This window comes from Hemitrygon akajei, chromosome 9, assembly GCF_048418815.1.
Source record: "Hemitrygon akajei chromosome 9, sHemAka1.3, whole genome shotgun sequence".
Classification (NCBI taxonomy): Eukaryota; Metazoa; Chordata; class Chondrichthyes; order Myliobatiformes; family Dasyatidae; genus Hemitrygon; species Hemitrygon akajei.
The window spans coordinates 166,351,343-166,376,511 of record NC_133132.1 but is presented as its reverse complement, the minus strand read 5'-3'; the positions used below and the strand labels follow the sequence as shown (position 1 = coordinate 166,376,511).

At 41.9% G+C, this 25,169-nt stretch overlaps 1 protein-coding gene across 1 annotated transcript in view; it reads right to left on the bottom strand.

Moving 5' to 3' along the window:
* nt5dc1 (5'-nucleotidase domain containing 1) overlaps nucleotides 1–25,169 on the bottom strand; it is a 611,704-nt gene that overhangs the window by 125,257 nt on the left and 461,278 nt on the right. The window contains exon 8 of the mRNA XM_073057433.1: nucleotides 11,561–11,658. Coding sequence (XP_072913534.1) covers nucleotides 11,561–11,658 — 98 coding nt within the window. The remainder of the gene's footprint in view (nucleotides 1–11,560; nucleotides 11,659–25,169) is intronic.

Genomic DNA, 25,169 nt, shown 5'->3' with positions numbered 1-25,169 from the left:
TCTGCCTCCTCTTCCAGCTGCCTATCACCTCTCTCATGACTCTGCCTTCTTCTACTACCCATAGTGCTTTCCCCTTACATTCCTTCTTCACCTCTCCAGCCTATCCCCTCCCTGCTTTCCCTCCCCCACCCCTTGATCTTTCCTCTGATTGGTTTTTCACCTGGCACCTTCTACCCTCCCCCCACCTTCTTTATAGGGCCCCTGCCCCCTCCTTCTTCAGTCCTGATGAAGGGTCTCGGCCCGAAACGTTGACTGCTCATTTCAACGGATGCTCCCCATAATTATTAATAGTTTTTTCCTCCGTTAAGGACCTGCATCACCCAGGATCTGCCTTCTTTTCATTACTACCACCAGGAAGGAGGTACAGAAGCCTGAAGATACACATTCAACATGTTACGAACAGCTTCTTCCCCCCCTCACCCCCCAACATCAGACCATAAATCTATGAAAACAACCTCACTATTTTTGCTCTCTTTTTGCACTGCATATTAATGACAAAATGACATACTAAAGTTAAGGAAATACTGCTATTTTTGTTCTAATTTCTCTGAGGGAGCAAAAGGAAAGAATTGACAGTTCTTAGTTTGCAAATGTCTTCAAATGACAATTTAATTTTCAACTATCTCAAAATATGATCCTAGGAATGAAAGGGTTAACATATGAGGAGCATTTGATGGCTCTGGGCCTGTATTTGTTAGCATTGAGAAAAATAAGTGGGGTGAGGGGCATCTCAATTTAACCAATTGAAAGGTCTTCATTGAGTGGATGATGAGACAATATTTCCTATGGTTGGGGGAGTCCGGACCAGAATCAGAATCAGGTTTAATATCATCGGCATATGTTGTGAAATTTATTAAGTTTGTGGCAGTAGTACAATGCAACACATGATTACAGAGAAAAATAAATCAATCAATCACAGTAGGTGCTGTATATAAATTAATAACAGTGCAAAAACCTGGAGGTGGGGTGAAGTCAAGATGGCGCTAAATGGCGACTCCTTGGCTTGCTTCTTCAGAAACGGCTCTATTTCTATCTTTGATATCTCTTTTTACCCTTGTTAAGGTGCTTTTGAAGACCCTGGCCTGGAGTTACACTCTGACTTTGGTTCTTTGTGGGAATAGGACCCGCTCTCAGGGCCTCATGACAGGCTGCTTTTTGATATCCTAAGGACAGGCCTGGAAGGTGAGCGCGCCTTCAAGGTTCCGGATTTTTGTGGCTCTAGAGATGTACTTATTCTAGGCCGGTGCTCCTGACTGAAGTTTTGCGGGAGAACATGGAATATCGGAGCAGTGGGTTAGCTGCCAGGGGTTGTGTGTCCACAGAGCTGTGCCTTTTTGGTGCCAACTCTCTGAGCGCAGAGCTCGGAAAAAGCAACACAACAGATCTTTAATGTTGTAAATCACCGAGTTGTTTGTTATGTCTCCCCTTTCACTGTGAAATGGGAAAATTTATTGGGGAGGGGGAGGGGAGAGGGGGGGAGGGGTGGCGGGGGGGGGGGGGAGAGAGGTGGAGGGGGAGGCAGGGAGAGAGAGGGAGAAGGAGAGAGACTGAGACTGGTATGTCAAATTACCAGGTGAATGAATAGTCTTTGGGGTGCTGCAAGTCACGGTGGAAGGTGCTGAAGCTTTTTTGCTGGTGGGGGGTGGGAGCGTCATTGCGTTGCTGCTGTTTGTGCGTGGAGGGGAGCTGGGGGGGCCCTTGGGGTTCTAACATTTAACTATCATTAATTCTTTGGGGGCACTCCTCTGTTTTCATGGATGTTGCCAAATAAAAAGAATCTCACAATGTATTTTGTATACATTTCTCTGACATTTAATGTACCTATTGAAAACAGAAATAATAATAATGTGGTAGTGTTCATGGATTCAATGTGCATTTAGGAATCAGTAGAAACATAGAAAATAGGTGCAGGAGTAGGCCATTCGGCCCTTCGAGCCAGATGGCTGAGGGGAAGAAGCTCTTCCTAAATTGCTGAGAGTGCACCTTCAGACTTCTGAACCTCCTTCCTAACGGTAACAATGAGAAGAGGGCATGGCCTGGGTGATGGGGGTCCTTAACGAGGCTCCTTGAAAATGTCGTGGATACAATGGAGGCTGGTACAGAGATGGAGCTGACTAACTTTACAACTTGCTGTAGCTTCTTTTGATCCTGTGCATTAGCACCCTCCCACCCCCCCCCCCCTTACCAGACAGCAATGTAACCTGTCAGAATGCTCTCCACGGAACATCTGTAGAAGTTTTCAAGTGTTTTAGGTGACAAACCAAATCTTTTCAAACACCAAATGAAACAGAACTGCTGACTTGCCTTCTTTATAGCTGCATCAATGTGTTGGGACCGGGTTAGGTCCTCAGAGGTATTGATACCCAAGAACTTGATATTGCTCACTCTGTGAGGATTGGTTTGTGTTCACAAGTACCTCTGTGGTCTTACTGATGTTGAGGACAAGGTTGTTGCTGCGAGCCAGAGGGCCCAGCCGCAGAATTGAGGGACATTCATTTGGAACAGAGATGAGGAAAACATTCTTCAGCCAGAGGGTGGTGAACTTGTGGAATTCATCGCCACAGACAGCAGTGCAGGTCAAATCACTGGATATATTTAAGGGAGAGTTTGAAAGGTTTTTGATTAGTAAGCACATCAAGAGTTACAGGGAGCAGGCAGCAGAATGAGGTTGAGAGTGTTAATTAATATGCCAGGCTGAAATGGCAGAGCAGAATCGATGGACCAAATAGCTTATAACCATATATAACAATTACAGCATGGAAACATCTTGGCCCTTCTAGTCCGTGCCGAACGCTTAATCTCACCTAGTCCCACTGACCCGCACTTAGCCCATAACCCTCCATTCCTTTCCTGTCCATAAATGACAATACCGAACCTGCCTCTACCACTTCTACTGGAAGCTCGTTCCACACAGCTACCACTCTCTGAGTAAAGAAATTCCCCCTCGTGTTACCCTTAAACTTTTGCCCCCTAACTCTCAACTCATGTCCTCTTGTTTGAATCTCCCCTACTCTCAATGGAAAAAGCCTATCCACGTCAACTCTATCTATCCCCCTCATAATTTTAAATACCTCCATCAAGTCCCCCCTCAACCTTCTACAATCCAAAGAATAAAGACCTAACTTGTTCAATCTTTCCCTGTAACTTGGGTGCTGAAACCCAGGTAACGTTCTAGTAAATCTTCTCTGTACTCCCTCTATTTTGTTGACATTTTGTTGCTTAATACTGCTGCTATGTCCTTTGCTCTTAATATAGTGATCTTAGGCTTTATAAGGAGGCAAGATATTACCAATGCACCATTGAAAACATCCTATTTGGACACAGAACAGTTAGGTATGACAACTGCTCTGCCCAGGACTACAAGAAACTGCAGAGAATTGTGGACACAGCTCAGCACCTCTGAAAAAAGACCTCCCTACCATGTCTATATTTCTTGCTGGCTGAGTAAAGCAGAAAGCATAATCAAACACCTCACCCACGCTGCCCTGGACATCAAAAGATTCAAAAATTAGAAGTATATTTATTATCAAAGTATGTATAAATTTTACAGCCTTGAAATTTGTCTGTTTACAGGAAGCCACAAAGCAAGAAACCCCCAAAAAAATTTTAAAAAAAAGAAAGACCAACGCCCAATGTGCAGAGAAAGAAAAATAAAAACACTAATCATGCAAACAATAGAAACAAGCAACAGCATTCCAAACCAAGTTGAATCCATAGACCTGAATCCCCGGACAAGCCGGAGTAGGCCCAAAAGCCTCAGTCTCAGTTCATCATATAGTGGGGCAAGATCCCGTGAAGCTTGCAGACACAAAGTGTGTAGCAGTGGCAGCAGACTCACAGCTTCATCGCCACAGTGAGAGGAGTAAACATCGTGTGGCAGCGAGCAAAATTGGCCGAACCCTCACCTCAGGTTCTGGCACCCTGCCTTTCCCTGTCTATCTGGGCTGGCATTTAAATCGTCCAAACACCGGGTCATGTCCCAGGTAGCCCTGGCGCAGGGTCCAACCTTCACTGCTCAGCCCAAAACCATTCCTGACTTTTCCAAATCAGCTTGGCGTTATTAATGATGTTTTAGTCCTACTTCTTGCCTTTGAACTACCAGTAAGCTGTTGCACATCTTGAGTAGTGCCATATTAGAAGATACAAAATCCAGTCAATAGACAATAGACAGTAAGTGCAGGAGTAGGCCATTCGGCCCTTCTAGCCAGCACCGGCATTCACTGTGATCATGGCTGATCATACACAATCAGTATCCCGTTCCTGCCTTCTCTCCATATCCCTTGACCCCGCTATCTATAAGAGCTCTATCTAACTCTCTCTTGAAAGCATCCATAGACTTGGCCTCCACTGCCTTCTGGGGCAGAGCATTCCACATATCTACCACTCTCTGGGTGAAAAAGTTTTTCCGCATCTCTGTTCTAAATGGCCTACCCCTTATTCTTAAACTGTGGCCTCTAGTTCTGGACTCACCCATCAGCGGGAACATGCTTCTTGCCTCCAGTGTGTCCAATGCCTTAATAATCTTATATGTTTCAATCAGATCCCCTCTCATTCTTCTAAATTCCAGTGTATACAAGCCCAGTTACTCCAATCTTTCAACATATGACAGTCCACCAGTCAGCAAGTACCACCAGCTTCCACACCACTGTTATAAGACCATCATGCCAGTTCCTGACTATGACAAGTTGGGTTGTTGAACTCACGATCTACCTCGTTATGATCTTGCACCTTATTGTTTATGTGCTCTGCACTTTGGCTTTATTCTGTATTCTATTATTCTTTAACCTTGTTCTACCTCAATGATTTGAGGTGTATGAACAGTATGCAAGACAAACTTTTCATTGGATCTTTTTACAAGTATCAGTCATGAACTAATTCCAATTCCAGTTCCAGCTCCGAGAAAGGAAAGTCATCAATGAATAAGCTATCAGAAGATTATTTCTATTGGTTGCAAGCAGATGTCTGGGGTGAGTTTTTTTTACGCAGAGAGTGGTGAGTGTGTGGAATGGGCTGCCAGCGACTGTGGTGGAGGCGGATACAATAGGGTCTTTTAAAAGACTCTTGCACAGATACATGGAGCTTAGAAAAATAGAGGGATATGGGTAACCCTAGGTAATTTCTAAAGTAAGTACAAGTTTGGCACAGCATTGTGGGCCAAAGGGACTGTATTGTGTTGTAGGATTTTCTATGTTTCTATGTTTTCTATGTTCTATGACCTTGCCTAAGAGGAATCTGGAGTAGTGGAAAGATTCTGAAAGCAATATTTTGATTTTGAAGCAGAACTCTGGATGTTAAAGAAATCAGTAACAATTCTAATATAAATAATTCACTTAATGTAAAGACGTTGAAAAACCAAATTCACAATAAAGAATCAAATTTCATGCATAATGCTTTAGTGAACTATTTTTGGCTAATTTATATTTCAAATATCTAAATATGGTCCTATTCATATACGCTGGAGACACAAGAGATTCTGTAGATGCTGGAAATCTTGAGCAACACATACAAAATGCTGGAGGAACTCAGCAGGTCAAGCAGCATCCATAGAAGGAAATAAATAGTTCAGAAGTACAAAGTTTAAAGTATATTTTATTATCAAAGTATGTATTTTTTTCAACTTTGAGAGTCGTCTCCTCACAGGCAGGCACAAAACAAAATAGAATCCATTAAAACCAAGAGTCTGTCCAAACACCAAGTGTGCAGAGAGAAAGGAAATAAACAAATTGTGCAAACAATAAAAGCAAGCAAACAGTATTCAGACCTGAAGTTCACAAAGCCAGGCATTAATGCAGCCGTGTCAGAAGTCCGCTGGTTGCAGGTCGCAGTCTTAGCCCAGCAGAGTCGAGCAAATCCTATGGAGCAGCAAGCTGAACTGGCCTGTTTCTCACCTCCAACCATGACACCCAACCATTCCAATCTGGCCCAGTGCTTAAATCATTCCTCACCACGGGCTTGGGCTCCACCGCTTCAATATGGCCAGTACCTAACCTCTTGAATTTGGCTTAGTTCTTAAATCGATCAAACCTCGCATGTTTCCTTGCCTCACGTCATCTCCACTGCATCAAATTTCCTCCAAGTGCACTCTAGCAACTCCAATCCGGACATGCTGCAATTGTCCCGCCCCAGTGAGAGTCCAGCCACACCGCCAAAATGCCAGATTCAGCTCAAGGTCCAACAGGGAGGTTGCAGGCCATTGTTTACAGAATCCTTTACCAAAGAAGTGTGAAAAGTAGATGTTTCTGCCCACAGAAGAACAATCTCAGGGTTGCACTTGGAGACATATATGTACTGATAATAAATTTTACTTTGAACTTCTTTTCCATTTCTGATGATGGGTCATGGGTTGAATCTCCACAGATGCTGCCTGACCTGCTGAGTTCTTCCAGCATTTGTTGTGTGTGTTGTTATACACGTTGGTTTGAATGACAATATAAATTTTAAAGAAAACTGTTTCCAGTGTTTCAGTAGGTAGGGCCGGTAAAATGGATGGAACTTAATCATTACAATTCAGAACCAAGATGAGAATTTTTCAATACAAGTTTCAAACGGAAATTAACATTAACCTGAAAAACCCTCCCTAACATTTTTTAAATATAGTCATAGTATCATAGAAAAGTACAGCACAGAAACAGGCCTTTTGGCCCATCTAGTCCATGCCAAACCATTTAAACTGCCTGCTCCAATCAACCTGCATAGCCCTCCATACCCCTACCAACCAAACTTTTCTTAAATGCTGAAATTGAACTTGCATGCACCACTTGCACTGACAGGTCGTTCCACACTCTCATGACCCTCGGAGTGAAGAAGGTTTCCTTCATGATCCCCTTAAACTTTTCACCCTTCACCCTTAACCCATGACCTCTGGCTGTAGTCCTGCCCAACCCCAGTGGAAAAAAAGCCTGAAATGTGCCTGGAGTTCAGGCCGATTAAGCACCTTATTTTACCAAAAAGGATCCTTGCAATGAACTTAGAAGAGACAGAACAAATTCCTCCCATTTCTTCATTGTATTGGAATTACTTCGGAAATAATAAGATAATTTGTTAAACAAGATTAACTTGTAAAAACTGCAGAGAAACAAGTCGCAGAAATGCTCCAGAGCAGCCCAATATTTTAGAAAGACTCAATATTTAACACTTCTTATACGTTAAAATGTTTTCACAGCCATAAAGCTAATAACTATGTTTTGCTGTTGGACCACCACTTATGAGAACCTCACAAAAATCTATTGCCAATCTGTTACCTTCTAGCAAAGTACTGTATGTGCTGTGATTTACAATGTGTGCCAGTTCATGCAAATTCCTAAGCTTCGTTTTTTCAGAAAATAAAAGCTTCAGTCCATTTGCTACAAAACATAAGGGGTGTTTTTTTTTTACACACTGCAGCCAGCTGCCTGCTGGGACTTGTACATGCAGCCCAGGTCAGGAATTTGAATCATTTCCTTTGCCAGGGAAGCCCCAACCTCAAGTAAATGTGGGAAGAATATTCATTGGTACAGAGCAGTCAAACAGTGCACAGATAACCAAGAGGCAGGAGATGCTACATTCAACAAGGTCAGTTTAACAACTGCAATAATGAAATGCTGGAAGAAATCAGTGTCTACAGAGGGAATAAATTGTCAATGTTTTGGGCTGAGACCCTTCAGCCCCACAGTTCAGGCCGATCGTGGTGCCCACCTAGCTTGACCCAATTTCTTACAACACACACAAAATGCTGGAAGAACGCAGCAGGTCAGGCAGCATCTCTGGAGGAATATAAACAGATGACACTTCAGGCCATAAGTCCTGACGAAGGGTCTCAGCCTGGAACATCAACTGTTTATTCCCTCTATAGATACCGCCTAAGATCTAATACTCCTAAGTTCTAATAAACCAATACTCCTTATAATTTTGTATACCTCTGTAAGATATCATCTCATTCCCTACTGGTTAAGAAGGCATACAGTGTATTGGCCTTCATCAACCGTGGAACTGAGTTTAGGAGCCGAGAGGGAATGTTACAGCTATATAGGACCTTTGATCAGACCCCACTTGGAGTACTGCGTTCAGTTCTGCTCGCCTCACTACAGGAAGGACGTGGAAACCATAGAAAGGGTGCAGAGGAGATTTACAAGGATGTTGCCTGGATTGGGGAGCATGGCTTATGAGAGAAGGTTGAATGAACTTGGCCTTTTCTCTTTGGAGCGACGGAGGATGAGAGGTGACCTGATAGAGGTGTATAAGATGATGAGAGGCACTGATTGTGTGGATAGTCAGAGTCTTTTTCTTAGGGCTGAAATGGTTAACACAAGAGGACACAGCTTTAAGGTGCTTGGAAGTAGGTACAGAGGAGATGTCAGGGGTAAGTTTTTTATGCAGAGACTGGTTAGTGCATGGAATGGGCTGCCGACAACAGTGGTGAAGGTGGATACGATAGGGTCTTTTAAGAATCTCCTGGATAGGTACATGGAGCTTAGAAAAATAGAGGGCTTTGGGTAATCCTAGGTTAATTTCTAAAGTAAGTACATGTTCAGCACAGCATTGTGGGCTGAAGGGCCTGTATTGTGCTGTAGGTTTTCTATGTTTCTACTCTCCAGGGAATAACGTAAATGGATAACTTTGCTAAATTTAACACTGCGCTAATTCCACAATCTATGAACCCCCCTTTCAAGGATCTACAACCCAAGTTTTCAGCATTATTTACTTTACTCATTCGTTTACTTATTTTATGCTTTTGCATATTTTCTCTTCTTTTGCATATTTGTTGTTTGCCATTCTTTTGTGTAGTTTTTTCATTGATTCTACTGCATTTCTTTGTTGTACTGTGAATGCCCATAAGAAAATGAATTTCAGTGTAGTAATTAGGGAAATATATGTACTTTGATAATAAATTTACTTTGAACTTTGAAGCTATTCAACCTTTATCAATTACTCAGGTCCTCAAAGGCCAGCATCATCCTTCTAAATTTTCTTTGTCCTCTTTCAATCTTATTAATATCTTTACGTGAAACACTTTTGATTCCGTTACCTTGTTCGATAGGATATTCCAATCATTTGTCATTGATTAAAGGAGTGTCTGGGTTGGCATTGTTGCGAACCCCGAGCCCGTGCACACAAAAGCCACCTGTCTGCACATTCACCCATTTGGGACCTCCTGTCGCACCTGTGATCGAGGATGTGGGTTCTGCAGGGCTTACAGAACTGAAACTCAAACCAATCATCCTCAAACGAAACTACTGCCTAGCAAGGACATTGTTTTAAACTTTCCTTTCAGAAATTTTTACCTTACAACATCATAAGTGTCCTTTAAACATATTACTGGACAAAAGGAACCAAACATGTAGGACAAAAGATTCAGGGAAAGCTAGGAAAATTAGATCTGAATCGAAAACAACAGTGGTGGCGGCGGATACAATAGAAAACAATTGAAGAACTAGCATTAATACAGACACGGATTCTGTAAACACGTCAGACAGGATCCAAGACCTTTTATCAGTCCTGATGAGGGCTATTGTTCATCTCTCTCCATAGATGCTGCCTGATCTGCTGAGTTCCTCCAGCATTTTGTATGTGTTACATTGGTGAATCTCTTGCACGGCATAATCTGTTTCTACAGCACCAGAAAGAAGCTGTCAATGTATTAGATGATTGAATCAGCTAATCTTTAATGAATTATATAAAATGATCCCTTATTTGTGCCATCAATTAAAAACATACTGGATAGCAAAAGCTATACTCTAGATCTTATGGAACACAGGTCTCCTTACAAAGGTGACCAGCATCTGAAATTAATGGAATATAACGGCCAAGAAGTCCCAAATATTTGTTGTGATGTTGACAGGCTGTTGTATTCTTAATTTTCAAGAGAATTGAAGGCAAGCTTTCCAAAACACAAAATACACTCAATGGTCACTTTATTGGAATGAAGCAGCCACTGAGTGTATGTTCATGGTCTTCTGCTGCTGTAGCCCAACAACTTCAAGGTTCAACGTGTTGTATGCTCAGAGATGCTGATCTGCACATGGCTGTCGTAACACGTGGTTATTTGAAATGCTGCTGCATTCCTGTCAGCTTGAATCAGTCTGCACATTCTCCTCTGACCTTTCTCATTAACAATGCATTTTTTGCCCACAGGACTGCCGCTCAGATGCTTTTTGTTTCTCACACCATTGTCCATAAACTCTAGAGACTGTTATGAGTGAAGATCAGCAGTTTCTGAGATACTCAAACCACCCTGTCTGGCACCAACAATCATTCTACAGTCAAAGTCACTTACAATACATTTCTTCCCCATTTAGATATTTGGTCTGAACAACAACAGAATTTCTTGACTACGTCTGCATGTTTTAATGCACTGAGTTGCTGTCACATGATTGGCTGATTAGATATTTGTATTAATGAGCAGGTGGACAGGTGTACCTAATAAAGAGGCCACTGAGTATATATTGTAGTTAACACGAGGAAATCTGCAGATGCTGGAAATTCAAGCAACACACACAAAATGCTGGTGGAACACAGCAGGCCAGGCAACATCTATAAGGAGAAGCACTGTCGACATTTCGGGCCAAGACCCTTCGTCAGGACTAATTGAAAGGAAAGATAGTAAGAGATTTGAAAGTAGGAAGGCGAGGGGGAATTGCGAAATGATAGGAGAAGACCGGAGGGGGTGGGGTGAAGCTGAGAGCTGGAAAGGTGATTGGCAAAACGGATAGAGAGCTGGAGAAGGGAATGGATCATGGGACGGGAGGCCTAGGGAGAAAGAAAGGGGGAGGGGAGACGTCAACAGTGCTTCTCCCTATAGATGCTGTTTGGCCTGCTGTGTTCCACCAGCATTTTGTGTGTCTTGCATATATTGTAGTTTTCTAACTGAGATAAAACTGTTTCTGGTTAACAAAACTAAAGACTCTAAGGTACTTGTAAGGACTTGTTAAAGCATTGCTCTGAAAGCATTCCACATTGAATCCCTCCAAAGCTCTTGAAAGCAGAGGTCTCTCATGTACAAGGGGTCATTATGACAGAGAATATCCCTATACAGAGACCTTTCCTTTTCTCGCTCTGCCTTTGGAAGAGATCCGTTGGAGTGGTGTTGGATGGTTGTGTTACTTTAGAAACAAGATCCGGCCTGCAGTTGGGCAGAGGGTGATTGGCAATTGGTTGGCAGGGGCTGGCCTTTTAACTTTTAATTGTATTCATTTTTTGTGGTTCTCAGTCAGTTCACGTGCATCATTTAAGGGCTGACAAGTTGAATGTGATTTACATATTTTTGATTGATGAGGCTAGGTTTGATTCATAAATTTCAAAAGGGCCTAAACTAGTTTTATTTTCATACAAGAGTGAAAGAGCCAGAGAGAACTGTTAGAATCCACAAACATATGCAGCCATTACGGACTAGGCAAATTAGTAGTTTGGCATAAACCAGATGGACCAAAAGGCCTGTTTCTGCACTATAGTGTTCAATGACTCTTCTGTGACTCTATAATTCCACAGCCTCAGCATTACATTTGAATTAGCAGGACACTAATGAGGTCAGTTCCTTGATATGATTAAAGACATTACATTAATTTCTGAGGATTTTACAACTTACCAAGAGTTCGAAAAGGTCTTTGCTGCGGTAATTGTGTAAAGAATCCTGGTTTCAAAGCATTTGTGATTATGATATCAAATATTTCTTCAAAGTCTTCTCTGAAAAAGGAAGTAAAATACTTAATCATCAGTAAGTATTTCAATCCAATCAAATTATAAAAATTATAAATCAACATAATCTGAAATACATTATTAATGATAGATTAACAAACATATGGCCAAATTAACGCTTCTGTTGTCTATACTGTTTGTATATTAAATGCACCAATTTTATATTAACATTCAAAATAAAAATCTATAGATACTGTAAATCTGAATGTGCCAGAAATAGTCAGAAGGGTAGACGCTCAAAGTTCAAATTTATTATCAAAGTACCTATATGTTACCATATAGAACCCTGAGATTCATTTTCTTGCGGGCATTCACAGTAAATACAAGAAACACAATAGAATTAATGAAAGACCACACACACCCAGCAGGGGGACAAACAAACAATGTGCAAAGAAAAAAACAACAACAAACTGGACAAATACAAAAAGAAAGAGAAGGAATAATAATAGTGATATACTGTAAACAACTAATAAATATCAAGAACATGAGATGAAGAATACTTGAAGGTGAGTCCAAAGGTTATGGGAACAGTTCAGTGATGGGACAAGTGAAGTGGAGTGAAGTTATCCCCTCCATTTCAAGGGGAAATAACTATTCCTGAACCTGGTGGTGTGGGTCCTGAGACTCCTGTCCCTTCTTCCTGACGGCAACAGTGAGAAGAGAGCATGATTAGGTTGCTGGGGGTCATTGATGATGGTGCTGCTTTTCTGCAACAAGTCTCTGTGCAGATATGCTCAATGGTGGGGAGCACTTTACCCATGATGGACAGGGCCACATACACTACTTTCATTGTCAGATTTCCTGTACAAGGGTGGCGCGTGGCCAAGCAGTTAAGGCATTGGACTAGCGATCTGAAGGTCTTGAGTTTGAGCCTCAGCCGAGGTAGCGTGTTGTGTCCTTGAGCAAGACACTTAACCACACATTACTCCAGTCCACCCAGCTGAAAATGGGTGGGACTGAAAATGCTGGGAGTTAACCTCATTATAGACTGGCATCCTATCCAGGGGGGAGTCTTGTACTCTCAGTTGCTTCAAGCATCAGGCATAAGCATCGGCCTGATGAGCCTATAAGGCTCGGGACACACTTTCACTGTACAAGGGCTTTGATGCAACTAGTCAATATACCCTCCACAACACATCTACAGAAGCCTGTCAACATTTTAGATGACATGCCAAATCTTCCCGAGCTCAAAGAAAGTAGAGATGCTTTCTTCGTAATGGTACTTACATGCTGGGCCCAGGACAGATTCTCTGAAATGATAACTCCGAGGAATTTAAATTTGCTGATTTCCCACTGAGGACCAGCTCATGAACCTCTGCTTTCCTTCTCGTGAAGTCAATAACCAGCTTATTAGTCTTGCTGACATTGAGTAAGAGGCGGCACCACTCAGCTAGGTGTTCAATCTCCCTTCTATAGGCTGATTTATCACCCCCTTTGATTTGGTCAATGATAGTGACAATATGGACTTGGAGCTGTGCTTCATCTCACAGTCAGAAGTATAAAGCTTAAATGTTGATGCATTTTTGACAATAATACATCCAGCTATTCATAGTTTCCTTTTCAAAACGTTATAAAGATTGGATAGCTTACATGTCATAGAATCATAGAGTCATAGAGCACTGCGGAGCAGAAACAGGCCCTTTGGCCCATCCAGTCAATACTGAACCATTCACCTGCCCAGATGCATCCATCTACACCTGATCCAAAGCCTTCCATACTCTCCCATCTATGTACGTATCCAAATTTTTCTTAAATATTTAACTTGAACCTGTATTCACCACTTCCACTGGCAGGTTGTTTCACACTCACACGACCCTCTGAGTGAAGAAGTTGCCCCTCATGTTCCCCTTAAACACTTAACTTTTCACTCTTAGCCCATGACCTCTAGTTGTAGTCCCACCAATTTCAGTGGAAAAGGCCTGTTTGCATTTACCCTATCTATACCCTTCATAATAATGTTGTATACCTCAATCAAATCTATCCTCAATCTTTTACATTCTAGGGAATAAAGCCCTTACATACGTATTTAACCATTCTCTATATCTTGTGTCCTCAAGACCATAGAACACTCCCTAGAGTGCAGGAAAATGAGGGGAGATTTGATAGTGGTATACAAATTTATGAGTGGTATAGATAGCAGAATGCAAGCAGACATTTTCCACTGAGGTTGAGTGAGACTAGGACTAGAAGTCAGGGGTTAAGGGGAACATGAGGGGTAACTTCTTAACTCAGAGGGTCTTGAGAGTGTAGAATGAGCAGCCAGTGGATGTAGGATTGATTTGAAGTCAAGTCAAGTCAAGTCAAGTCACTTTTTATTGTCATTTTGACCATAACTGCTAGTACAGTACATAGTAAAAATGAGACATTTTTTCAGAACCATGGTGTTACATGACACAGTACAAAAACTAGACTGAACTACGTAAAAAACAACAGGAAAAAACCCAACTACACTAGACTACAGACTAACCCAGGACTGCATGAAGTGCACAAAACAGTGCAGGCATTACAATAAATAATACACAAGACAATAGGGCAGTAAGGTGTCAGTCCAGGCTCTGGGTATTGAGGAGTCTGATAGCTTGGGGGAAGAAACTGTTACATAGTCCAGTCGTGAGAGCCCGAATGCTTCGGAGCCTTTTCCCAGACGGCAGGAGGGAGAAGAGTTTGTATGAGGGGTGCATGGGGTCCATCATAATGCTGTTTGCTTTGCGGATGCAGCGTGTAGTGTATATGTCCGTAATGGTGGGAAGAGAGACCCCGATGATCTTCTCAGCTGACCTCACTATCAGCTGCAGGGTCTTGCGATCCGAGATGGTGCAAATACCGAACCAGGCAGTGATGCAGCTGCTCAGGATACTCTCAATACAACTTCTGTAGAATGTGATGAGGATGGGGGGTGGGAGATGAACTTTCCCCAGCCTTTGCAGAAAGTAGAGACACTGCTGGGCTTTCTTTGCTATGGAGCTGGTGTTGAGGGACCAGGTGAGATTCTCCGCCAGGTGAACACCAATAAATTTGGTGCTCTTAACGATTTCAACATTAAAGAAAAATTTGGATAGGTTCATGGATGGAAGTGGTATGGAGGGTATGATCCAGGTGCAGGTCGATAGGACTAGGCAGATTAATAGTTTGGCATGCACTAGATAGGCTGAATGGCCTGTTTCTGTGATGTAGTTCTCTAAGACTCTATAGGTCTATGACTCTAGATGATAGGTCAACAACCTGTAATGTTATCTCTTTGACCTGTTAGGTATTTCCAATGTTTTCCTTTATTTTAGATATCAGCAGTTGCTGTGTTCTGTCTCCCAGAGTTCCTTTCTCCTCCAATCTCCTACATTTTCTTCAATTTACATCTCTTCCAGCCACATTATCTGTAGTGAACATCTGTTTACCAGATCCTCTCAGCACACACCATCATCTATGTATCATTCAATCTCTCTTGATCTCCACTACCTCACAGACTTCCCTCTGTTCCCTCCAGTCTTCCACCCCTTCAAGGATCAAGGATTGACTTTAGTCACTATATATTTACATGCAGCAGGAATTTGCTGTTGGCGCAATCTGTAACAGAAATTATTCACAACTATAAAGAATACAGAATTATATAAAAAATAAAGTTAGAGGTTTAATCAAGATGTACAAAAAAGCTGGATGAACTCAGCAGGTCGGGCAGCATCCGTTGAAAGAAGCAGTCAATGTTTTGGGTCATGACCCTTCATCAGGACACTCGACCCGAAACGTTGACTGCTTCTTTCAATGGATGCTGCCCGACCTGCTGAGTTCATCCAGCTTGTTTGTACGTCTTGATTTGATCACAGCATCTGCAGTGCAGTGTACTTCGTGTTTACTAAAGTTAGAGGTTAAAGTACAGATAGGGAATAAAATGTGCATAAATACATACTAAATACTACAATGTAAAGAGCATTATAAAAAGTTGAAAGTGAAAGCTTTTCTATAGCTTATGAGAATTTATCAATTGGTCACCATGGTTAGAATTTGACCTCTTTGGTACTTCTAGCATTTTTTGTTTTCAGTTCTGATTTCCAGCAGCTGTAGATTTTGCTTGTTCATCTTTGGTGAATAGAAAGGTCCCACCACAGTGAAGATTTTAGATGATTCTAATAACATTCTTAGACTGGTACAGGTAAGCTCAGCTCATCATCACTTTTTGATCCTGAAGTGACTACTGTTGCCTTCCAAGTCAATTTCCAAGTTTGTTTACTCTTTCCAGGGAATATTACCCAGAGATGTGCCTGAACTCTTGAAATACCAGAACTTGATTGATTTAAGAGCCAAGCTGAATTGGAAGGGTTGGGTCCTGCCCTTAAGGAGGCAATGGAGCACAAGGATGAGCAAATACCTGAGGCCTGGATGAGTTAAACGTCAGGCAAGATTGAAATGGTTGGGGTTTTGGCATCGGAGGCAAGAGTCAGGCCAGTTTGGCTCACTGCTCTGCAAAGTTTCCTTATCTCTGTACTGGACTGAGGCCTTCTTGATAGAGTAGAGGGATAGATAAATATGGGTTTAGACTAAGAACAATGATCAGCTAATGATCAATACTGTCGCTGGGCAAGTCAGAAAGAAACCCTACCCAGCAACAGGTGACGTACTAGACATTGTTCTCTGAAAATGCTAGAACATCTTGAGGTTTAACTAAAAATGGGAAGGATAGCATAGGGGACAGAACATTCGAGAGAAAGGGGAAGAATGCAGGACTGAAAGTGCTGTATTTAAATGCAGGTAGCACTTGGAATAAGATAGATGAACTCATGGTGCAATTAGAGATTGGTTGGTATGACATCATGGGCATCACTGAGTTGTGGCTAAAAGAAGGTCATAGTTGGGAGCTTAACATTAAAGGATACCCTTTGTATCGAAAGGACAGACAAGAAGGAATAGACAGTGGTGTGGCCCTGTTGGTAAGAGATGGAATTACATTTTTAGAAAGAGGTGACATAGGGTCAGAGAATGTTGTATCTTTGTGGGTGGAGTTAAGAATTTGCAAAGGTAAACAAAACATGGAAATCACATATATAGGCCTCCAAATAGTAGCCAAGATGTGTGGTTGAGATTACAAAGGGAGCTGAAAAAGGCATGTAATAAGGGTAATGACACAATTGTAATGGAGGACTTCAATATGCATGGGGATTGGAAAAATCAGGTTGGTGTGGGATCGCAGTAGAGAGAAATTGTGGAATGTCTTCATGATGGCTTTTTAGAATAGCTTGTGCTTGAGTCTACTCTGGGACAGTCTACCTTAGATTGGATGTTGTGTACCCAGATCTTATTAAGGGAGCTTAACATATAATAACCCTCAGGAGGCAGTGATCATAATATGACTGAATTCATTCTGCAATTTGAGAGGGCGAAGCGTACGTCACATGTATCAGTATCACAATGGAATAACGGGAATTACAGAGGCATGAGAGAGGAGCTTGCCCAGGTGGATTGGAGGAGGATACTGGCAGGGATGACAGCAGAGCAGAGATAGCTGAGGTTTCTGGGAATATTTCACAAGGCAGGCACAAGATAGATATGCCCTACAGAGGAAAAAGTTCTCAAATGGCAGGGGGAAGCAACCGTGGCTGACAAAGGAAGTTAAGGACTGCTCAAAAGCCAAAGAAAGGGCACATAAGGTAGCAAAAGTAACTAAAAAAGCTATAAGAAGAGAAAAGATGAAATATGAGGGCAAACCAACTAATAATATAAAGCAAGATACTAAAAGTTTTATCAGTTATATAAAGAGTAAAAGGGAGGTGAGAGTTGATGTTGGACCACTAGAAAATAATGCTGGTGAGGTAGTAATGGGGGACAAAGAAATGGCGGATAAACTTAATGTGTACTTCTGCCATCACTGTGGAAGACACTAGCAGTGTGCCAGAGATCCATGAGTGTCAGGGAGCAGAAGTGAGCGCCATTGTTATTACAGAGGGAAAAGTGCTAGGCAAACTCAAAGATCTTAATGTGTATAAGTCACCTGGGCCAGATGGACTACATCCCAGAGTCCTGAGAGAGGTTGCTGAAGAGATAATGGATGCATTGGTCATGATCTTTCAAGAATCACTTGATTCTGGTATGGTCCTAGAGGCCTGGAAGATTGCAAATGTCAATTTCCATTCTTTAACAAGGGAGGAAGGCAAAAGAAGGGAAATTATAGGCCAGTTAGCCGAACCTCAATGGTTGGAGAAGTGTTGGAATCTACTATTAAAGACGAGGTTTCAGGGTACTTGAGAATAATAATAAAATAAGTCAAAGTCAAGATGGTTTCTGTAAAGGGAAATCCTGCCTGACAAATCTATTCAGAGTTCTTTGAGGAAGTAACTGGCAGGGTAGACAAAGGAGAGGCATAGATGTCATTTACTTGGATTTCCAGAAGGCGTTTTATAAGGTGCCACACATGATGTTGCTTAAAATTCTATAGTGTTACAGGAAAGATATTGGCATGGATAGCAGAATAGGTGACAGGCAGGAGGCAGCAAGTGGGAATAAAAGCTGTTCTGCATCCAGGTAGAATGCTTTCTATGGTGCAGCGATAACATTTCAAATTAAAAGTGTTTCTTGTCTATGGTACAAACAATTTAACTGCATCAAAACCACAAAACTCCTTCTCCTTCCCCTTTCCTAGTGTATCAACATATATCCACTTGTCTGATTTTCCATTTGACACTACTTCCTTATTTCTATTCTGCAATGTATAACGGATTTTGTTTATGACAGCAGAATTTCCATAAATAACTTGTGATATTAAGACAGCTGCAAAATGAAATTCAATACTCCGAAAGTTAATATTGACAGATTAAAAAAATTTAATGGCAAACTTTCATCAACAAGGTACATTTCCAAGATATATGTTTGGATGTGTGGTCAGATTTAGTAGACAGAATATAAGTAATCTCTCAGGAAACTACGAGCAGAACTGATCAGATAGGCAATTTATTAATCAGCTATATTATAAATAATTTCACTCCCACGGTGTCAGAGGCTTCGTGCATTTTATCAGATGGATAACTTCACTCACCTCAATACTCAACTGATCCCACAACCTGCAGACTCACTTTTAAAGACTGTACAACTTAAGTTCTCAGTATCAAATATCTATCTACTGTATCTTATTTTTATTTGCACATTTCACCTTTTTCACATTGGTTGTTTGTCAATGTGTAGTTTTTCATTGATTCTATTGAATTTCTTTGTTCTCCTGTGAATGCCTGCAAGAAAATAAATCTCAGGGAAGTATATGGTGACATATATCCCTGTACCGTAACAGCTGGGGAAAAAGCCTCACAGATAGCAAAGCCACAGCACCAGCTTGCCATAAGACCGTAAGACTGTAAGATATAGGAGCAGAAATAGGCCATTAGGCCCCTCGAGTCTTCTCTGCCATTCAATCATAACTGATCTAATTCTTTCAGTCATCCCCACTCCCCTGCCTTCTCCCCATACCCTTTGATGCCCTGGCTAATCAAGAACCTATCTATCTCTGCCTTAAATACACCCAATGACTTGGCCTTCACAGCCGTTCGTAGCAACAAATTCCACAGAGTTACCACCCTTTGGCTAAAGTAATTTCTCTGAATCTCTGTTCTAAATAGATGTTCTTCAATCCTGAAGTTGTGTCCTCTTGTCCTAGACTCCCCTACCATGGGAAATAACTTTGTCATATCTAATCTATTCAGAATGTTTCTCTGAGATCCCCCCTCATTCTCCTGAACTCCAGGGAATACAACCCAAAAGCTGCCAGACGTTCCTCATACGGTAATTCTCTCATTCCTGGAAACATTCTTGTGAATCTTCTCTGAACCCTCTCCAATGTCAGTATATCCTTTCTAAAATAAGGAGCCCAAAACTGCACACAATACTTCATGAGGTCTCACAAGTGCCTTATAGAGCCTCACCATCACATCCCTGCTCTTACATTCTATACCTCTAGAAATGAATGCCAACATTGCATTCGCCTTCTTCACCACTGACTCACCCTGCAGGTTAACCTTTAGGGTATCTTGCACAAGGACTCAGAAGTCCCTTTGCATCTCTGCATTCTGAATTCTCTCCCCATCTAAATAATAGTCTGTCCATTTATTTCTTCCACCAAAGTACATTATCATACACTTTCCAACATTGTAATTCATTTGCCACTTCTTTGCCATTCCCCTAAACTATCTAAGTCTTTCTGCAGGATCTCTGTTTCCTCAACACTACCCGCTCCTCCACCTATCTTTGTACCATTAGTTCATTTAAATGTCCTGGCCACATCAGCCCATTTCTTCTCTTGAGACACCTCTCCATTCAGCACACAGGATTTACACCAGCAAGAACAAGACCTGGCAAGCTCATGGAACCAGAGTGGTGAATGCTGGCAGGAATAATTGAAAACATATAGGGTGGTGTGGTAACATAGCACAGCAGATCTCATTGAAATGTGGTGAATATTGAAATGCCTAGATATTGGATGATTCCAATATTGGGGGAGCCTGGACCCAGAGGGCACAGGCTCAGAATACAAGGATTTCTCTTTAGAACAGAAATGAAGAAGAATTTCTTCAGCAGAGGGTGGAGAATCTGTGTATTCATTGTCACAGACGGATGTAGGGGCCAAGTTATTGGACATATTTGGAACAAACATTCAGAGGTTCTTAATCAGTAAGGGCATCGAAGTTTATGAGGAGAAGGCAGCAGACTGGGACTGAGAGGGATAATAATTCAGCCATGATGGAATACTGGAGCAGACTCAATGATCTGAATGGCCTGATTCTGCTCTACGTCTTATGATTGCAGTTGGCGCAGTGCTTTATAGTGCCAGTGATGATTGATCGGAATTCAATTATAGGTAAGGAGTTTGCACATTCTCCCTGTGACTGCGTGGGTTTCCTCCAGGTTCCCTGGTTTCCTCCCACATTCCAAAGACGTACAGGTTCGGGTTAGGGTTAGTAAGTTGTGGGCCTGCTATATTGGCACAGGAAGTGTGGTGACCCTTGGACTGTGTTGGTTGCCGATGCAAATGATGCATTTCACATTGTTTTGATGTTTCAATGCTCATGTGACAAATAAAGCTAATCCATCTTATTGGCAAAGGCACGATAGCATAGTGGTTAGCACAATGCTTTCTAGTACCAGCGACCCAGGTTCAATTCCTGCCAACGTCTGTAAGGTGTTTGAATGTTGTCCCCGTGACTGCATGGGTTTTTTCCCACAGGTTAATTGGTCATTGTAAATTGTCCCGTGGTTAGGCTAGAGTTAAGTTGAGGGTTGCTGGAGGGTGTGACACAAAGGGCCAGAAGGGCCGATTCTGCACTGTAGCTCAATAAATCAATCAATCAATCAACCCTCTCTTCTTGCTGCTGCAGTATCTTCATTCAGATATATGTGCCTCCAGGTGTTCTGTGGCACAGGTTCAGCAGGTAGGTTTCCAGGTGCTGGGGTAAGCAATTGCAGTAGTTCAGGCTGACCTGTTGGATTCCATGTGGAGGTCAGCTGTGGACTGCGGCTGGAAAATCACAAACCAGCTTGGTTAGAATCTTCGGGAATGTTGCTTTCAGTCCAGCTGACACAAGTGAGGGGTAATTGCCAACAGCTTGCTACAGACTTGCTGGAAGTTCCCTGTAAATTGATACCCTGTAACTCTGCATTTCTTTCCACGTATATTAGCTGGCTTGCTGGATATTTCCATTTGTGTTAGTTGCGCAAACGTCTGTGGATCAGCTGCTTTCAGGCGGACACTGTTCTTCATTAGTCAAAATTTGTTTTTAATCCAATGTTCCTGTTTGTTATGAGGATTGAGAGAATCCTCCTGAAACTCTTTCTGACATCCAAGGGAATCACAGAACAAATTTCTGATCCCATGCAATGAAGCCTCCATAGCAGATGGTGATGCAACCGGTCAAAATGCTTTCCACGTTATATCTACAGAAACTTACAAGAATCTTTGGTAACATACCAGGTCGACTTTATGATTTTGACAAAGTATAGCTGTGATTCAGGCTTTATTCTGAAGTCATACATTGTGGTTTTATTTTTGCACTTTTACTAGATAAACATTTATAGCCCATGTCCCTCTGTCACAATTTTGTCCAATCATCCGAGAATGACAGCCCTGTAGCACATAAACTCAATGAGAAGAGTGTAATTGCAGTCTGGCACGCTTTGTACAGGCATCTTCCATTACAAAAGTGGATACATGCATTCATAATGGAAGCAGAAGAAAGGAACTGTGCTATGGAGAGTGTGTGTAAACACACCCCTTACACACACAAACAAATATTGCCTTGTCACTCTACTGTTGTTGTGCTGAGTATACGCACTTCAGTGTCTTCACCCGTATATTCTAATAATGGGTCCTTTATGGTGCCTTTCCTGCCATTCACGGCAGAGTATTTCATTTCTTTAGCAATGAGGATGTGTGAATATGTATATATTGTTTGTATACTGTATTTAAGGTAGATACTTCTATTTCTTTTGTAATGCGATTGTAACTACATTGTGGTTCATAAAAAGGGCCCGAAGGATCATTGGAGACCCGAGTCACCCCAACCACAAACTGTTCCAGCTGCTACCATCCAGGAAACAGTACCGCAGCATAAAAGCCAGAACCAACAGGCTCCGGGACAGCTTCTTCCACCAGGCCATCGGACTGATGGACTCACACTGATATTTGTATTGTATTTCTATGCTATACTGACAGTCCTATTGTACATACTATTTATTACAAATTGCACATTGCACATTTAGACAGAGACATAACATAAAGATTTTTATTCCTCATGTAGGATGTAAATAATAAAGCCAATTCAACCTGCATCTAGCACTTCACTGGCAGTTCGTTCCACACTCACACCTCCCTCACAGTGAAGAAGTGCCTCCTAAGCTTTCCACAGCAATAGCTTATTATATGAAGAAGACTAAGCAGCCAGTTCTTCGGCAACAAAGCAGGAAGGAAGCATAACATTTTAATATTTTCAGAAATTGTGGAATAATATGAAACCATATAAGAGCTGAAATACCAGTAATGTTTAAAGGATAGTGATTTTTTTTGCTATTTTAAAAAACACAAGATTTTGAAATAATTATCTGATACTGCTGATCCCAAGGGATTGCTGATGAAATATTCTGTAGTGGGTTGATTCAAGGTCAAGGGGAAACGACTGAATCATCTGTTTGATTTTCATCTGTGGCATGTACACACTCATCAGTCCAACCTTGACTGCTCTTCTGACCCTGCTGAAGGCGGATGCACTCTGGCACTTTTTGACTGAGTTGTACTTGGAGTTGAACACAGACATCGTGAACAACATGACAGGGAGAAAGACAGGAAAGGAATGGAGGGTTATGGGCTGAGTGCGGGTCAGTGGGATTAGGTGAGTGTAAGCATCGGCACAGACTAGAAGGGCCGAGATGGCCTGTTTCCATGCTGTAACTGTTATATGGTTATATCAATAAAGCAGCCAAGGATGCTGGGACTGAGGACATTCTTCTGAGGAAGCTGAAGAGCACTTCAACAGGAATGAAATGAAAGGAAGAGAAGAAAACACACACACTTACACACGTCCACACAGTACTTAAGAGAAAATAAAAAGTTTGAATAAGAAACGCTGAATAGATAAGTGTGACATATCAAACCCCACGGTGAAAAACAAACCATTAAAGACACTTAGGAGATGCAGGGAGTAGCTGAAGAGATGGTAAGTGAAGCAGGAGAAATAGAAACAAATGAAAATTAGCAACAACTGTAAAAATCTCCATTGGCACTACCTTCCATTGGTCCTTCACAAACACATTTACCCATTCCCACTTCTCTCTCTTCTACCACTTATGCAAGATTTCCAAAATGCCTACTATGTGCCTTTACAGAGATCAAAGGTTCAATTTCAGTAATGAAACATAGAAAACCTACAGCACAATACAGGCCCTTCAGCCCACAAAGTTGTGCCGAACTTGACCTCATCTTAGAAAGAGGGTTACCCGTAGTCCTCTATTTTTCTGAGCTCCATGTACCTGTCCAGGAGTCTCTTCAAAGACCCTTTCGTATCCACATCCACCACCGTTGCCAGCAGCTCATTCCATGCACTCACCACTCTCTGCATAAAAAACTTAATGGATGGTAGGCAGGTCCCATATCATGGGAGTTATCTACAGGCCCCCAAACAGCAGTCTGGATGTAGGGTGTAAGTTGAATGAAGAGTTAAAATTGGCATATTGCAAAGGTAATGATACAGTTGTCATGGGGGATTTCAACATGCAGGTAGACTGGGAGAATCAGAATGGTACTGGACCCCAAGAAAGGGAGTTTGTGGAGTGCCTCTGAGATGGATTCTTAGAACAGCTTGTACTGGAGCCTACCAGGGAGAAGGCAATTCTAGATTTAGTGTTGTGCAATGAACCGGATTTGATCAGGGACCTCGAGGTAAAGGAACCATTAGGAGGTAGTGACTATAATATATGTTTTAACCTACAATTTGAGAAGGAGAAGGAAAAATCAGATGTGTCAGTATATCAGTTGAACAAAGGGAACTATGGAGCTATGAGGAAGGAGCTGGCCAAAGTTCAATGGAACAATACTCTAGCAGGGAAGACAGTGGAACAAAAATGGCAGGTATTTCTGGGAATAATGCAGAAGGTGCAGGATCGGTTCATTCCAAAGAGGAAGAAAGATCCTATGGGGAGTAAGGGGCGGCCGTGGCTGACAAGGGAAGTAAGGGGTTGTATAAAAATAAAAGAGAAGTATAACATAGCAAAGGTGAGCGGGAAACCGGAGGGCTGGGAAGTTTCTAAAGAGCAACAGAAGATAACAAAAAAGGCAATATGCCAAGAAAAAATGAGGTACGAAGGTAAACTAGCCAAGAATATAAAGGAGGATAGTAAAAGCTTCTTTAGGTATGTGAATAGCAAAAAAAGTAGTTAAGACCAAAATTGGGCCATTGAAGACAGAAACGGGTGAATTTATTATGGGGAACAAGGAAATGGCAGATGAGTTGAACAGGTACTTTGGATCTGTCTTCACTAGGGAAGACACAAACAATCTCCCAGATGCAACAGAGGCCAAAGGAACTAGGGTAAAGGATGAACTGAAGGAAATTTACATTAGGCAAGAAACGGTGTTGGATAGACTGTTGAGTCTGAAGGCTGGTAAGTCCCCAAGACCTGATGGTCTGCATCCCAGGGTACTTAAAGAGGTGGCTCTAGAAATCGTGGATGCATTGGTAATCATTTTCCAATGTTCTATAGATTCAGGAACAGTTCCTGCTGATTGGAGGGTGGCTAATGTTGTCCCACTTTTCAAGAAAGGAGGGAGAGAGAAAACAGGGATTATAGACCGGTTAGCCTGACGTCAGCAGTGGGAAAGATGCTGGAATCAATTATAAAAGAGGAAATTACGACACATTTGGATAGCAGTAGAAGAATCAGTCCGAGTCAGCATGGATTTATGAAGGGAAAATCATGCTTGACTAATCTTCTGGAGTTTTTTGAGGATGTAACTATGAAAATGGACAAGGGAGAGCCAGTGG